Source organism: Thermobia domestica, chromosome 14 (assembly GCF_964235325.1).
Source record: "Thermobia domestica chromosome 14, izTheDome1.hap1.1, whole genome shotgun sequence".
Taxonomy (NCBI): Eukaryota; Metazoa; Arthropoda; class Insecta; order Zygentoma; family Lepismatidae; genus Thermobia; species Thermobia domestica.
The window spans coordinates 80,537,397-80,553,511 of NC_137467.1; the positions used below are offsets into that span (position 1 = coordinate 80,537,397).

The window sequence follows — 16,115 nt, forward strand, 5'->3', positions numbered from 1 at the left end:
AGAATACCATATATCTCGATTCAACCGAGACAATCCTGGATTTATAGAAACCATTTCTCTGAGAATTGTTCGGAACTCCAAATGTCCTGCTTGTTCTCCAAAATATAAGATAGTGTTGGGTATAGTATTACAACTAGAATGTTGGGTATTTTTCGATGTAAAGTCAGCTAGAGACGTACAACAAAATATTGGTGATAATATTATCAGGCAGTGAACTCTTGAAGGCTGCTCGGCTTCCATTGATGGCTGGTTGAATTTCCACATGAAGTAAAGATGTCCTAGAGGGTCGTTACTTAATATCCCGTAACAATAGTATCTTTCGAGCGGTGTATAAGAAATATTGCTTTCGTTAACCACTGATAGTCAAGTATTAGGAATAATTTACTCTCTGTCACTCACTTTTGATGATTGTTGTTGACTTGTCACTTAATTAATTTTAAAATTTAAGCAAATATTACCATCAGTACACAACGATAACTACATTGTAAGTTTTCACAGAACGTCGCGACTTTTAATTTAAATTGTTATTGAGTGTAATGGTTTTATAGTCTGAAAATCTTGTGTTGAACAAAGTAATGTGGGTAAATGAAGGGCTCGGTGCAATAAGGAGCTAACCCTCACTTTTGTCAAAATTGAGATAAACAGTGTACTACATTAGGCATGAAGGTCTGCTTCATTCATCAACAGATGGTGCTTGTGCTGTGTCGTCATCGCGCGCAATCACGTGATATCCTTCTTGAGAAGAAACGTACAAGCGGAAAGTTGTGTGCAACAAGGTGTTAAGCCACAGGAAAATGTCAGTTATCGAGAATGTTATGCAGAGCACCTCCGCACATATTAGTGTTTCTGATGAAGAAGATGGCCCCCTACTCGGTGAAAACAGCTTTGATGACCCAGAGTATGTGTTTGGAGTGTCAAGCAACAACAGCACCGACTCTGAGGTAAGAAACGAGTTTTATTTTTGTTATTTTGTTAAAATGTTGGTTAACACCTTATTGCCTCAGATATAGGCTTGTAAAAAACGGTCTTTAAGTGTGAGTTTTTACGTGCATCTTAATACGCAAATCAATTCCCTATGCATTCGTCAGGACTCTAGTGAGTTGGTACAGAAAAATCTTGAACTTTTTCTGATGACAACAGCTGCTAATATAATGAATGTTGGTTAGCGCCATATTGCTGAAATAATTAACCACAAAGAAAGCGACATTACACATGTACATTTTTCTCTGATTATGACAAATTCTGACAATGTAGCGTCAAGAACGGTGCTGTAAATGCTATGAAATGAGAAAGGTAATAAAGCAATCATGTCAGGACAGTGTTGCCACAGTCCTAGGTCTGAAGGGAGCTGAAAAATAGTACCAAATTGAAACAAAAAGGGTTGAATTTATTCCAGTGTAATACATGACTCTGTAACACGAAACTAAAATAAGTAAATTTCTAGACCTCCCCCCCCCCTCTTTCAAGGGTCCAAATCAACGCGTCGATACAGATCTATAAAACGGAGAAATGTTCGGGTATCTTTATATACGTCAATATGGCGTAATTAGAAACAACTTACCGCGGTAAGGCAGGAATTATGTCAATATATTTTTCGTGCTATTTTCGTTTGGTGTAAAATCTTTGCAACGACGCATAAATTATAGACTTATTTGAGCATAGGCTGGTTTTCTTCAGAATATTCAACACTTGGTTCAACGTATTTGTGTGTTATTATTATTATTATTATTATTATTATTATTTTAAGAATATATTTCCACAACACTGTTACTTTCTCGTCTAGTTCATACGGGGCTCGGATGCGCCAATGTATCGTCATTTATTTCCTGGTATAGTTTCTAGCGTTAAGCGATGCAACGTCAAAGAATGAATGTCCAACAGCATTTTTTAAGAGTCCAACACACAGTATGAGTACTGTAAAATGTAGGAAAAGTCTTATTGACATTTTTGAAAATGTGAGAAGTATTTGTTACATTGGGTACAATTGGGTACAATTGTACCAACTTTTTCACAAAAGGGGATGAAAATGGGCCGTTGAATGACAAAGTGCTGAATTTGGTACAATTGCACCAAGTGTGACAACACTGTGTCACGATAAATGATCAGAATTGTTTTGTCATTTTCAATAATGAATTTGTTTCGAATATTTATGATTTTCGAGTGGATTGTACAGTCAGTGACAAAAGTTCTTTCCATTTCGTAAAATTATTTTGGGAATAATGCTAGTGTGGCTGGAATGTACAGAAAATTACAGTCTTTTCAATTTGCTAAAAATGTATTCAAATTTCCCTTACATTCTGAAGTTATTTACGAAACAATTTTCATCAAATGGAAATAATTTTTGTTACTGACTAGGATTTTTGCTAAATTTCGCGCACGCAGAATAGCAGTGGGGTTGAGACGTCATATCGGTTTAGAAATACAGTAGATTCAATAGCACTATGGCCAGAATATTTTCATTAGGTATTTCTAATTTCCTGTTGTAAAGAACCTAGTGTGTATTTATTAAAATCGTACTCTTATCCTTTTCAGAATGACCTTCACATCACAAGGACGACAGAGGGATCTCCAATCAAACGTCCTCCAGCCAGAAAGAGACGATGTGAGAGGGATAACTGGGAGAGAGTGAAGCGTAAGAGAAGAAGAAATAAAGGGGAGCAATATACCTCCAGTCATTCGAAGGATGTTGTTTCAGCCAGGAAAGTGGGTGAACCATGTAAATGTCCAAAAAATTGCTGGAAAAAAATTAAAGGGGACATAGAGTTTATTTTTCATTCATTCTGGGACTTGGCTGATTATGCAACACAAAACACCTACCTCATGCAAAATATGAGAATTCAGAATACGAAACGTTCCTACACAAAAGGACAATCTTCGAGGAGATCATTCACGTTTTCTTATAATTTGAAAATTAATGGTGTAGATGTTAGTGTGTGCAAGAAGGCCTTTCTTGCAGTTCATGGACTTCACCGCAGCAGAAAACGAATACAGCTACTTCAGGAACAAATCAAGGGTGGAAACATCACAGCCAAAAGTGATGGAAGGGGTAGGCATCACAACCGGCCAAATGCTTTTACAGAAGCCAGTTTGGAATCTGCAAGGAAGTTTATAACATCCATACCGAAATATGCCAGTCACTACAGCCGGAGCCAAAACGCGAACAAGCAGTACCTGGACTGCGATCTCACGATAAATTCTCTATATGAGACAAAGTATATTCCGTGGTGTGCATCTCAGCAGACAACGTCCATTAGTTCTGACAGATTCCGAAGGCTTTTTTGTGAGGAATTTTGTATAGGGTTTAAATTACCTAAGTCAGACACTTGTTCCTTTTGCGACTCGAATAAAATAAATTTGGATCATGCTAAATCTGTACATGACGAAAACGAAGCCAAACAGTTAGAAGCCAGTAGAGCGCTACACCTAGCTAGGGCAGAAGCCGCTAAGGAGAAACTCACCTATCTCTCACAGCTTGCTTCTTCAGATCCTACGAAATATCATGTAATCTGCGTTGATTTACAAAAGACCCTCCCAACTCCAAAATTAACGGTTGGTCCTGCTTTCTACAAGAGAAAACTCTGGAGTTATAATTTCGCAGTTCATGATTGTGGCTCGGACATTGGCTTTATGTTTCTCTGGAGTGAAAATATAGCTAAACGCGGTTCCTCTGAAATTTCTAGTTGCATACTTAAATACATTATGGGAAATAACGTGCAAAGTGAAGAACTTCATATTATTAGTGACAATTGCAAAGGGCAAAATAAGAATTGGACCTTGATTGCCTTATATGAAGCACTGCTTCGGTGTGGACGATTTAAGAAAATTTTTCATCATTTTCCAGTCGTAGGCCACACACAACTGGCATGCGATCGTGATTTTGGCCGCATAGAACTGTACGCACGTAGGCATCACCCCATTGTGTATACAACAGATGAGTGGGCACATGTAATCAGCAGTGCCAACAGAAAGAAGAAATTTCATGTAACTCGCATGCAGCAAACCGACTTCAAGGATTTCACACCACTTGTGTCATCAATTTCCAAGAAAATAACCACAGACACCAAACAGCCTCTCAAGTTTTCAGATGCAGCCGTGTTTAAGATGGAATCAGCTACTCCCTATGTTTTGCATGTAAGCTATTCGTACCAGAAGGAAGCACCTGTATGGACTACGTGCAACCTAAAGAAACGAGGCCGCCCACAGCCAGAAGTGAACCTCAACGATTTGCCATGCAAGTACCAGGAAGGAATTCCTATAGATATCCGGAAATACTCTGATCTAATGTCTCTGTTGGAATGGATCCCCCCAATATACCATAATTTTTATCGTAGCCTTGTTCCGACGGAAGTAGCTGGAGAAGAGTGTGTAGAAATGTTGGATGGACTTGATGATTGATGCATAAGAAGGGTCAACCTTGGTTGAATTCAATGTAATTTGTGACCTGCAATAATATGCCACTATTTCATGTCAGCGCTAAGAGCATTGTGACTGACTTACATATTCATTAAACTTGTAAAGTATTTAGTTTTCCTTACATACTTCAGTTTGATTTTTCATTATTATGTATATTTTTTGTTCACAATATAATTCTTGTGCATTTATGTTAGTTGTTATCCCACAGAACTGACTCCTAAAATTCTGATGCAATAAGGAGCTAACCAACAATGAGTAATATTGAATTACAAAAAGAACAAATTCAACCTCTTTTCATTTTAATTGTACATAATTGTATGTCTTTATATAAACTAGAAACTTTAGTGAAGCTTTTCGAATGAACTGCACAACATAAAAATAATAATTCCGATTTATGGATTTTTTCAAACTTTCAAAAGCTATTATCTCGGAAACAACTTTTTGAGGGTTAGCTCCTTATTGCACCGAGCCCTTCAAATATAAACACTGAGTGCTCACTGAATTGCGACCAACTACCTAATACTTTGTTGGTCCCTCTTTTGCACAGATGACGACCTGGACACGGTATGGCATGGATTTTTGTAGTTGCTTATGTTCCCAAGAGGATCTGACATCATATATTCTTTATGGCATCCTAGAGATATCGGGGCAGGAGTCACGGTGTGAAGAGCTCGTTACACAACATCCCATAAATGTTCTTACTGTGATTTACGGAGCAATTCATATGCTGCGCTCCGCGGAATGTTCCTTAAGGCAAGCAAGTAAGAGTCCTGGCTTGGTGGCACGGTGAATTTCATTTTCGTGTGGTAGAAGTTTTGCATTGTAGGGTGTACCTGATCAACTAACACCTACAGGTACATAACGGATGTTAGGCTGTGGTCCATACACAACAACAGTTCCAGTTCATGCCAACAGAAGCATCCCCAAACGATACAGCCGCCCTAATCTGCCTATACGGTACCACCATGCCACGAAGATCCATAGCTTTGTGCTGTTCGCTACACATACTCAGGCCTGTCCGAGAGGAGTAGCACAAACTATAATTTATCGGAACAACACAACCTTTTCCAATCATCCACGGTCCAATTAACGTGCAACTATGTCCAAGTGCAATAAAGTCGGCGGTAACAAGTCGTAAGGAGTGGGTGACGAGCGGGTCGTTTGCTGTGGAACTTCATGTGTACCAGTGTACGTCGTATAGTTGTGTGGTGGTGTTGTGCATCCACCATTGTATTGATCACGTATTTCCTGGACACTGATGGTTTGTTTGGCTTTCACAAGCTGTTTGACGCAACGCTCACCCCACGTTTTGAATTGCCATACGCCAATATAGTTCCGTCTGCTGGAGACCGTTACCCTACTCCTTGTACCTTTTCTCGGGTACCCACAATCATACCCTTTTGGAATGGTAATAAAATCTGCCCACCTTCCATTATATCAGTGTGCTGTCTTCCAACATGTAACCTCGAGTGACGCAACGCTCACCCCACGTTTTGAATTGCCATACGCCAATATAGTTCCGTCTGCTGGAGACCGTTACCCTACTCCTTGTACCTTTTCTCGGGTACCCACAATCATACCCTTTTGGAATGGTAATAAAATCTGCCCACCTTCCATTATATCAGTGTGCTGTCTTCCAACATGTAACCTCGAGTGTGTTATTTCTCTGCAATACTACCAGTCGCGCTGGTCATGTAACCAGCTCGACTGCTGGCCACACTTTCTACTGGAGAGAGGTGGTCGCAATTCAATGATCACTTAGTATATTCTCATGCTTAGTTTTTGAGAAAATCGAGAGAAAAACGAATTTCTTTTTCTAATAACCTAAAAGTTGATGTTGTACGGTAATCATGCTATCTATTAACGTGAGAATAATACTAAAGTATACGGTAATATTCTTTCCATTTTGATACTATGAAAACGTCAGTATATAGTACGATTAATAAAATATAGTTGAACATTTAATTTTTGAACTTTAATTTTTGCTTAACTACAATAATGTTCAAAAATTAAGAATATAGTAACGGGAAGATTGCATCGAGCACATTTAAATAATATTCTTGAGGATAAATTCTCATGCTTAGCTTTTGAGAAAATCCGGAAAAACTAATTTTTTATGGAGTTAAAACTATGTTTTTGTTATGTTATTAAACTAAAATTTACTGTTCCTGGGTGCAACTGGGTAAAATTTACTGTTGTGTCTCGGTATAACAAACGGTTCTGCGAACTCGAAATATTTTAACAATCGGTTCTAGCGAAACCGGCTGAATAGCACCACTGTTTATTTTGTTGAAAATTTGATAATTACATAACTATTGAAAACCGATTGCAGCAGCAACTATTAAGAAACTTGTGAAATAATTCAGATCAGTATATCACTGGAAATTTATTGCAATTTTTTTTTAAAATGCCCATTTTTTTTTTTTTTTTTTTTTTTTGCTGTAAACAAAGATAACTTTACTACTATACAATTTTATTTGCGGATTTAGCTTAATAATTTCCTTGCATTTTTTTTTAGAAGTTTCATAACAATTCTTCAGAATATTTCCATCTATGAGATTTTTTTAAAAAGAAAACTAGTAACAGCAATAGGGTTCTCATGTAGACAAAGTCAAATTGTAACATACATCGTTGAAGATGTGATACCTCGTATGTCCAATTTGTTAGTTTTTCAGGAGAATAAAAAAACGTAACTATATCTGTTCACAATATTAACATTTCAGATCTTCTAAAAGGTGTTTTATCCTTTAAAAACACGCTGATAGAGCTGTTCTCATCACATCTTCACAGCATATATGGCTGTAATACATTGAACTCACTGGCATACGAGGTATCACCTGAAGTTTCCAACAATCGACATGCAAGCAATCGCTGTAATCGATTGTTGCTCACCAATCGATGCCTTGTGACACACGAGAGTTTGCTAGAACATGGATGATCGCTTTCTCATCAGGTCATGCACGCCGACTACGTGGGTGCCCCGGGGTTCCAGCACCCAAACAAATAATCTTGTGGGTGCGGCACCCGCAAGATTTTTACTTTGATATTAACAAAATAAAATAAATATTTCTCACTTGCCGTTATCAAAAAAGTAAATAAATAAAAATAAGCAACTAAAACATTGAGATGCAAGTTAAAATTTCTAACTTCTAATATATATTTGTTTGTTTCAAATGTGTTTGTGCAAAGGCAAACAAACAAGACACTCCCCCTTTCTTGCCTGTCTCTGGCGTAGTTAAAGGAAGTCCCCACAATAATAATAATGAAAATGGAACTATATTGTAAATAGAATCGAGCACAGCACTTTATGACAGTGTTCACAAAAGATTTTAACTAAAATGAAGTCACTCAAAAAATATCGATGCTCTTCTGAAAACATAGCACGCCCCGCCATTGACATGCACCCACATAAATTTTGGAAAGTCGGCACCGTTGCATCATGTTTATGCTAGAAACTGAAAATCGCAAAAATTGGACATACGAGGGTTCACATCTTCAACGACGCATATCTTCTGAATTATAATATGACACGTTGATAATAATTCAGATTTGCAGTTGCGAGAGAATAATAAATATTAATTATTATTTCAAGTAGAATTTTGTTTTAGGATTTGCAGGAACATATTTCCCAACAGCTGCTAAAAATGGAGGTTATCTCTATTAAATATTCAATTTACATTATTTATTAACAACAGGATGTAGGATGTATAATTTAAGTGAGTAAAGATTTGACATGAATTTAATAATACTTTTCGTTTTTATTGCAAATCATTTCCGTTAAAAATATGTGATACCGTCAATAGATACCAGATGGCATTTTAAATAAGGTAACTTTATTTGTGTCATTTACATCCTTCCAGCTTCTATAAATGTAGAAATATTTCTCATCAATAATTAAAAAAAAAGCATGGAAGAGGAAAACCACACTAATCAATGAATAAGTCAACCTTCTGAAGAAATGTTACCTTTCTGATGTATAGCCATCGTTAAATCCCTTCTAAGAACATTATAATAACATTGCGGAGAGTAAGAGTTACTTTTTTCTTCCACCTCGCTGCCGATCACGAATTTATCGCAATCCTGCTCTTCTACATATTCACGTCAATGGCACTTTCATATGCCCATCATCACAAGTAACATACCTCGGAATCATCTTTGACTCAAAACTCAGCTGGAAACCTCACTTACAGAAAATCAGATCACAGGCCACAAATCGATTAAACCTTTTCCGGCGGCTAGTGGGCACCACCTGGGGCTTGCATACTGACACTGTTATTAAAACTTATAAGGTTTTCCTTCGACCTGCTCTCACACATGGCCATATATGCTGGATCTCTGCCCCTGACGCACTATATAACAGACTTGCAATATCCGAACGCCATGCTCTCCGCCTTGCATATCGCATAAGACTATCAGCACCAACTGCCGATCTCTATCGCCATATCAACTTTCCCACCATCTTACAGCACCTGGAAACACTCCGCACAAAATACATAACAAAAGTCATTGCCGAAGGTAATTCGCTCTTCCTCGACACCTTTCACCAGGACATCATTCATGATACCCCTCCTCAACATCAAGCCACACCTCTTCAACATCTTCTTACTCTTTATCATAAGACTTTAGACGATAATGACCCCCACAAGGCCGATTTTGCTATATACCGTCCACCTCACCTTAGTCCATGCATTTATCCATCTCTGCACTAGTGTTTTCATCAATGTTGTTAGCAGCGGGCTTCATCTGTCATCATCAGCCCTGTGACGCCCCAGGGCAGAAGATAACCATTCATTTGTCTACACTAACCATATCCCTGTGTTTGTTGTGGCGTCTATCAGCACTTCACCTCATCTCTCATTTTACAACCATAGCCCGGCCTCCTTCATGCAATAGTGAATAATGAATGGATACTGATGCCTCCCTTATGCCAATGATGCCTCCAAAGCGATATTGAAGGGGAAAAAAAATGATGACCCCAAAAGAATAAAATAAATTAATGCTCCTCAAACTCTCAATGCCCAACTATGAATAAAGTAAAACCCTATACCTAGAATTCCTCTTACCGAAGAAAGGGCGTAACCCTTTGATCGGGTTAACCTTAACAAAAAAAATAAGAGTTACTGAATGCTTTTCTAGATGTTCTTTTGTTGGTTAAATTACCTATTATGTATTTTTAAGTAATTTAAGGTTTTTCCATTTCAAATCATACTTTATCATTTGTGTCTACGCTTACTGTACACTCATGTCCAAAATTATTGTTACATGTCTATAAAAATGTTCTACGAATATAATTTGATAACGAATTCGCCCGTTATTTCTTACAATGTTAGAATGTGTATAGTCGGTAAAGACATGTATGTGGCAAATTTCATGTCAAAAGAGCAATAAATAAGAACAATAAAACGAAAACCAAACTTTCTTCTCTATTTAGCAACATTTTGTTTTACTCATTCTAATTTTCGTATTTATAATTCTTTTCCTATGAAATTTACAACAAATATACATTTCCCGATTATACACATAGTATCAGTATTAAAAGTGCCATGCAACATCATTATCAAATTATATTCTTACAAAAAGACAGTTATAGATATGCGACAATCATTTTGGACATGAGTGTACATATCACTTACATTCCTCGAAAACGTTTTATTGGTCAATAAAGATTACTTAAACTACATCTTTTTATTTAAATGTTAGACCATTATTCTTAAGAAAAAGTATTGCTGTTGCCAGTGGCAGCTGTAGAAGGTATGAACTGAGGGGCCAAGACTATGATAGATATGTCAAGAGTTTATTACAAACTTCCAAAAATATATAAATAATAGCTTAAATTATTTTTGTCACCAATCGCGGACACTCTTCTCATGCCCAAATTATCGTTCAAAATTGAATGTAGCAATCCGACTGAATGGTTTCCGCTTGGGTATCGCCAAGCTTTTGGCAAAATTTGATGCAATATCGCTGCTAAAGATTTTTGCCAGCGACTGAGACTTTCTGCGGGGGAAGGGGGGGAATCACGACTGCGTATGAGCGTCCCCTCTACATCTACACTGAAAACAGTCTCCCGCGCTTGATTGGTTTACGCGGGAAAAAATAAGGTTCTATACTTTCTCAACACACCTCATATTTCTTCTATTTTTTATTTGTCTGCTGAAACTAGAGTACTATGATGTAACGTGCGATTTAGAGAATCGGGAATACTAATGTGCCACCCACTTTTAGAAGCAATAATTTTTCATTTCCTTTACAAATTATATTTTGCATAAAGTTCAACCAATAATTCTTTCTGGAAATCCTAATTCTCACGTCAAATCCCAACTTAACAGAACTACTGTATATTGACATCATTAGTTTATTAGATTCATTGAAGGATAAATACACATTTCTATTTCAGTATTAATGTTTTGTTGAGTTGAGTTGATTTTGAGTTTAATGTCCCTTTCAGCAGGGAGGCTGTATGAGAGAAGACCTATTGATAATCCGAACCACTTAAGCTCCCGCCGGGAATCATACCCGTGTCTCCCGCGCCAAGGGCGCGTACGCTAACCCACTTAGCCACGAAAGAGCTCGTTAATATCTTTATATATGAATTTAGGAATTTGAGCATTTGACAATGAAATGTTTTAAATAACTTGTAATATCCACAACATAAGTAAATGACAATGATTTGGAACCATAAAACAAACTAATTAAATAAGCCGAAATATGTTCTTGAATGTATGGTCAAATACACTTTCAATATTTGGGATTCCAAACCATCACATATAACACCAAAAATTACAACAATAAATTAAATGCACTTACCAAATAATATTATTGACATTCTACAGTAAACACCATCAAGAACTATCACAAAATAGTTTTTAGTCACTAACTTTACATTGTTTTGAAAAGGTATATAAAGTCTAACCATTAATAGTAAACTTTGATCGAAGTAGTTTAGACTGGTTAATTCCAAGAATGTGACTAATCTTCAATATCAGCATAGGCCTACATTCGTACGGAAAATTTAATTCAATTTTTAACCGCCAGCGGTGCTGTTACACAGAGCTGTTTTCTTAAATAGCAAAGTGAATGAATTTTTCTTTATATATACAAATCCTAATTGGGAACTATTCCAACTTATGTTTTCAATATTGATTCCAATGCTGAATTAATTGTAGAGGATGGCAAGAAACTGTGTTTTATGTGGATTCAGCTTCTGATGATTGGAGCTCCTTCGTGGCTAAATGGTTAGCATATGCGCCTATGACGTGGGAGACCCGGATTCGATTCCCGGCGGGAGCACATGTGGTTCGGATTCCATGTTAATCAGTAGGTCCACGTCTCATATAGCCATGCTTCTAAATGGGACGTTAAACTCTAAATCAGCTCAATTTTGATGACAAAGCTTCTCGTCTGACCTTATCCCACTATTGCAGCCAGATGTTATAGATTTGCCAATTTTGCCTTCAAATGCGGAATTCGCATAGTTTTGAAGTCTACCGTAGTTTAAAAACGCGAAACGATAGCCACTTGTTTTCCTTTGAGGTCGATGAAGGAGTTGCGAGTTCCCCTTGACCAAAGTCTTCGTATTGCAATGAAACAAACAAGTTTTCTGAAACACACTGGTGAAAATTTTCTGTAGAAGCATCCCTGTTGTACGTATACGGCAATAAATAATTTATTTCTATAATCTTGAATAGCATTTTCTGATATTGATGTAAAATTTCTTGCACATAAGATGTAATGGAATTGTTAATTTTTATCAATCGTTAGCAGTTTCTGTATTGAATGGAGTTTATAAACAGGCAAAAAAAAAAAGTGATTTCTCAAAGCGTTTTAAATCATTTTTCATTTCCAAATCACAAGAACATGCTCCTTCAGAATTCAGCAGGTATGCAAAAAACTGATAAGTCGATTTACTTATGGAAGCAGTCACAAGTTGTTATGAGCAAATAAGCGAAGTCACGTCAGTGTTTCAATTTTGATATTTATAACACCGTATCGAGTGAAGTGAACTGCTAATGTAAAACACAAGTCATGAAATCTAGGTTCATTCAACCCCTTGCAGGAGAATTTGTAATTTTTCGTAGAAGACGAAATATTAGATTTTTACTATGCATATTCTTTCGCGCTCGACAGTAGCCATAGGAACTAAATATACGTTTCTGGTCGGTTGCATGGTGTCAAGGTGGAACAAAATGAGCCCTGCGAGGCTGCTAATCCGTTACTACTACTACTACTACTACTACTACTACTACTACTACTACTACTACTACTACTATTACTACTACTACTACTTCTTCTTCTTCTTATATTATGAATTCGTATAGCAAAACTACATGCGTAACGTAAGTATAGAAAATTCCAAAACATGTGAGCCTTCTCTCACACCACTACCAAAAGGGCAACTCACCCCTTGTTAGGACGATGGTTGGTCGTTGTTGCCAGATGTCCGATGTCATTAGGTAGAAGAAGAAACAAGAAAGAAAAACGGAAGGAAAACAAGTGAAAAAAAACATGATGTTATTACTTTTTGTGATAGATTTAACATAGCATTATTATTATTATTATTATTTTTATTATTATTATTATTATTATTATTATTATTATTATTATTATTATTATTATTATTATTATTATTATTATTATTATTTGAAAGACAAAATATTTCATAGAAAGTAGCACAGTCGGTTTAATTATACCTTAATGATGTCTTTAAGAACGTTACCTATAAAGGAGAACTTAGCATTTTAAAATAATTGTCATATCCAAGAATGCATTCTCTTTTAATTAAAAGAGCAAAATTGTGGAGGGAGGCGTAAGAAAACCTAGATTGATTTTGTATAGATAGAAATTAGCACTGGCTGCCACGTTAAGTAATGTCCTATTATTTGGGATGTAAATTAGTATGGGTACTCTTATCCTTATTTTTCGTTTTTCTGGGGGTGGGGAATCCTTTACTACTTATTTTGGCTGTAACGGGAAATTTGGGGAATGATTGTACCCAAGCACTTGAAGGATGAATACCACTGTTATTATTATTAGTATTAGTGGCTGAAAGTTTCTACAAACTCCCTGGAGATACAGCCTCTGAATGTGTATAACCAACCAGCCAACTTTTAGCGGGTGATGTCAGTACATGACTTCCATCGCCTTTATTTCTGGATCTCTAGACCAGGCTCACTATCTTTTAATTAAAAAAAAAAACTCCATTTGTCTCAAAATGTGAAGTGAATAACGAAAATTGTGCCTGGAAATCAAAATCAGAACCACGAATATGATAACCGTATGCAATAGCCATTTTACTGTTACTACTATTGTCGTTACTACTATTTACTATTACTACTAATATTATTATTTCAACATTAATATGTGTGTGATCAAAATGTAGCAAACTCTTACCTTTCTTGTTTATGAGCTATCATCATCATCACTCTCATCTTCTGAAGAATCTGTTACTTGTACACAGATTTCAGTTCTTTCATCAAAAATAGATTGAAAGTTTTCGTAGCTTCCTTCAATGCTTTCTACATGTTTGATGTAATTTATCCACTTTTCGGGCGTCACATGATTGCACGACTCCTTAAGAAGTTGTATTACTTCCCCCACTGGTCGTTTCCTTAAATTTCGTGACGAAACCCTACCCTTCAGTTCTGACCACACCATTTCGATGGGGTTGAGGACGCAATGGTAAGGTGGTAAACGTAGCACAATATGCCCATATTTTGCAGCTAATTCGTCCACTGCATATTTCTTTTTTCTGTCGGTAACAGAAGTGTTCTCTTCTATAACTTCAAGGAGAACGGGAATTATAGGAACAGGATTAGGAATGGGGATATTATGCAAGGTCATATAGTTAAGAATTTGACTTTTCTTCCAGGAAGAGGTTGGTTTTGGGTTGAGAATACGACTGTGATACGGGGCATTGTCCATAACAATTACAGATGGTGTCTCAAGCCGTTTCAATAGTTTCTCCTCAAACCAATTCTCAAAGATACCTGCATTCATGCTACCATGGTAATCTGCTGGAGCATCAGCCATTGTTTTTGTGTTATTAGAAGCGCAACGTTAATAAAACCTGAACGCCCCCCGCAATGTAGAATAACAATTCTATCGCCTTTATTCCCAGAACTCGTTACAGCACAATTGTCCGAATCGTCTGTCCAGTTCTTCATTCTACAGGAGTTACTATCAAACCACGTTTCGTCGAGGTACACATCTGCATAACCCTGAGCACGAAGATTATTGATACTATGCAGGTATCTATATCGCCATGCAATTACATGTGGTGATTCACTACGAATACATTTTTTCACCGAGGTTTTATATTTAAAACCTATACTTCGTAGCAGACGATAAACTGTGGTGCGTTGGTATGGAAACTTGTATTCGGTGTCAGCTGTCTTAAGTCTCATTGCTTCAATTAGCGCTTCCGTTGTGGGAGATTTGCCTTCCTTATAAAATTCAAAAACTGTGCGTCGCAATAAATTACGAGTGAAATCGTCAATTTTATCGAATTGAAGCTTTTGTTTTACAACTTTCTTTTTCGTTGGTGTCGAATAGTTTTTCACATCAATTTTCCCACAAATTCTTTTTATAGTACTAATGCTAACACCAGTCGCCTGCGTTAATAACTTATTTAAGTTTTTGGAAGTTAAGACACCACCATTATCAATGATACTTCGTAAAAAAAAAACTTCACATTTTTCACTAACATTATTGTTTGCTTACGCAACTTAGCTGCTCTCCCAACTACAACATTATCTTCTTTCGTCGGAGTTCTTGGCGAAGAAGGCCCGGGCTCCAGATTTTCATCCAAATATTGCTAGTTACGAGTGTTATTGTTTAACCAAGGTCGGAAAAACATTGACATTGTAAAGAATTATAACCGAACACACTAACACAAAGAGTGAATCAAGACTGAAAGAAATCTTGAGAAAAGAGGACATTTGGCAATCTCTTTTTCTGTTTCTCGCCTCTTGTTTTCTTAGATTTATGGCCAGTTGACAAGGGTCAGAGCCATGTGGGTGATCTGTGAATTCCTGAAACCAGGGTTCTCTTGATCTGAAACCATCTGTAAATTACTTTTTTGAGTATTATTTTCATCTTATTTTAATGAAGTGTTATGGAAATTTAAAGAAAAACTTTCCTTTCTCTGGGTTTGAACCCATGCCAAAAGCAATCATGATTACTAGCCTGTTGCGCTAACACGGTTTTTTTTTATTGCAACCTAATATCAGTACAAGCCAATAAACAAAATAAGGAAGGTAATACAAATTGGCAGGCACAGAAAAAGATACATTATGTATGTAGCACTGTTAAAAAATTTTGCAAATAACCTATTGCGCATGGCAAACGGAATTTGGGTTAGTTGTGCATATAAAAACATAGTATAGGAAGTATGAACAAAAGTTTCTGAGATTCTGTTAACAAATATAAAACAGTGTTTCCAATCAACCAAGTAACAGCTTGGTATTTAGTTCTCGAAAAAAGGTAATGTCGGGAAAAAGAATTAAGTCTATTGAAATAGCCGAGGAAGTAGAGCGACACAGGTGAGCCATATAGCGACAAAACTGAGAACACACCACTGTTGCTTCACCACATTTTGTAAGACGATGTTGAATAGTGTCCTTTACATTGCAAAAAGCACAAAGAGCAGAGTCACTAAACCCAAGTGTTATGTCGTCGGGCTACAGTATCAACAATTTGATGGA

At 36.7% G+C, this 16,115-nt stretch overlaps 1 protein-coding gene across 1 annotated transcript; it reads right to left on the reverse strand.

The window, feature by feature from the left end:
- Nucleotides 1-13,812: 13,812 nt before the first annotated feature.
- Nucleotides 13,813-14,442, reverse strand: LOC145669885 (uncharacterized). Its single transcript, XM_081738230.1, has one exon. It carries the CDS (start codon nucleotides 14,440-14,442, stop codon nucleotides 13,813-13,815), a length of 630 nt encoding a protein of 209 aa, XP_081594356.1.
- Nucleotides 14,443-16,115: the final 1,673 nt, after the last annotated feature.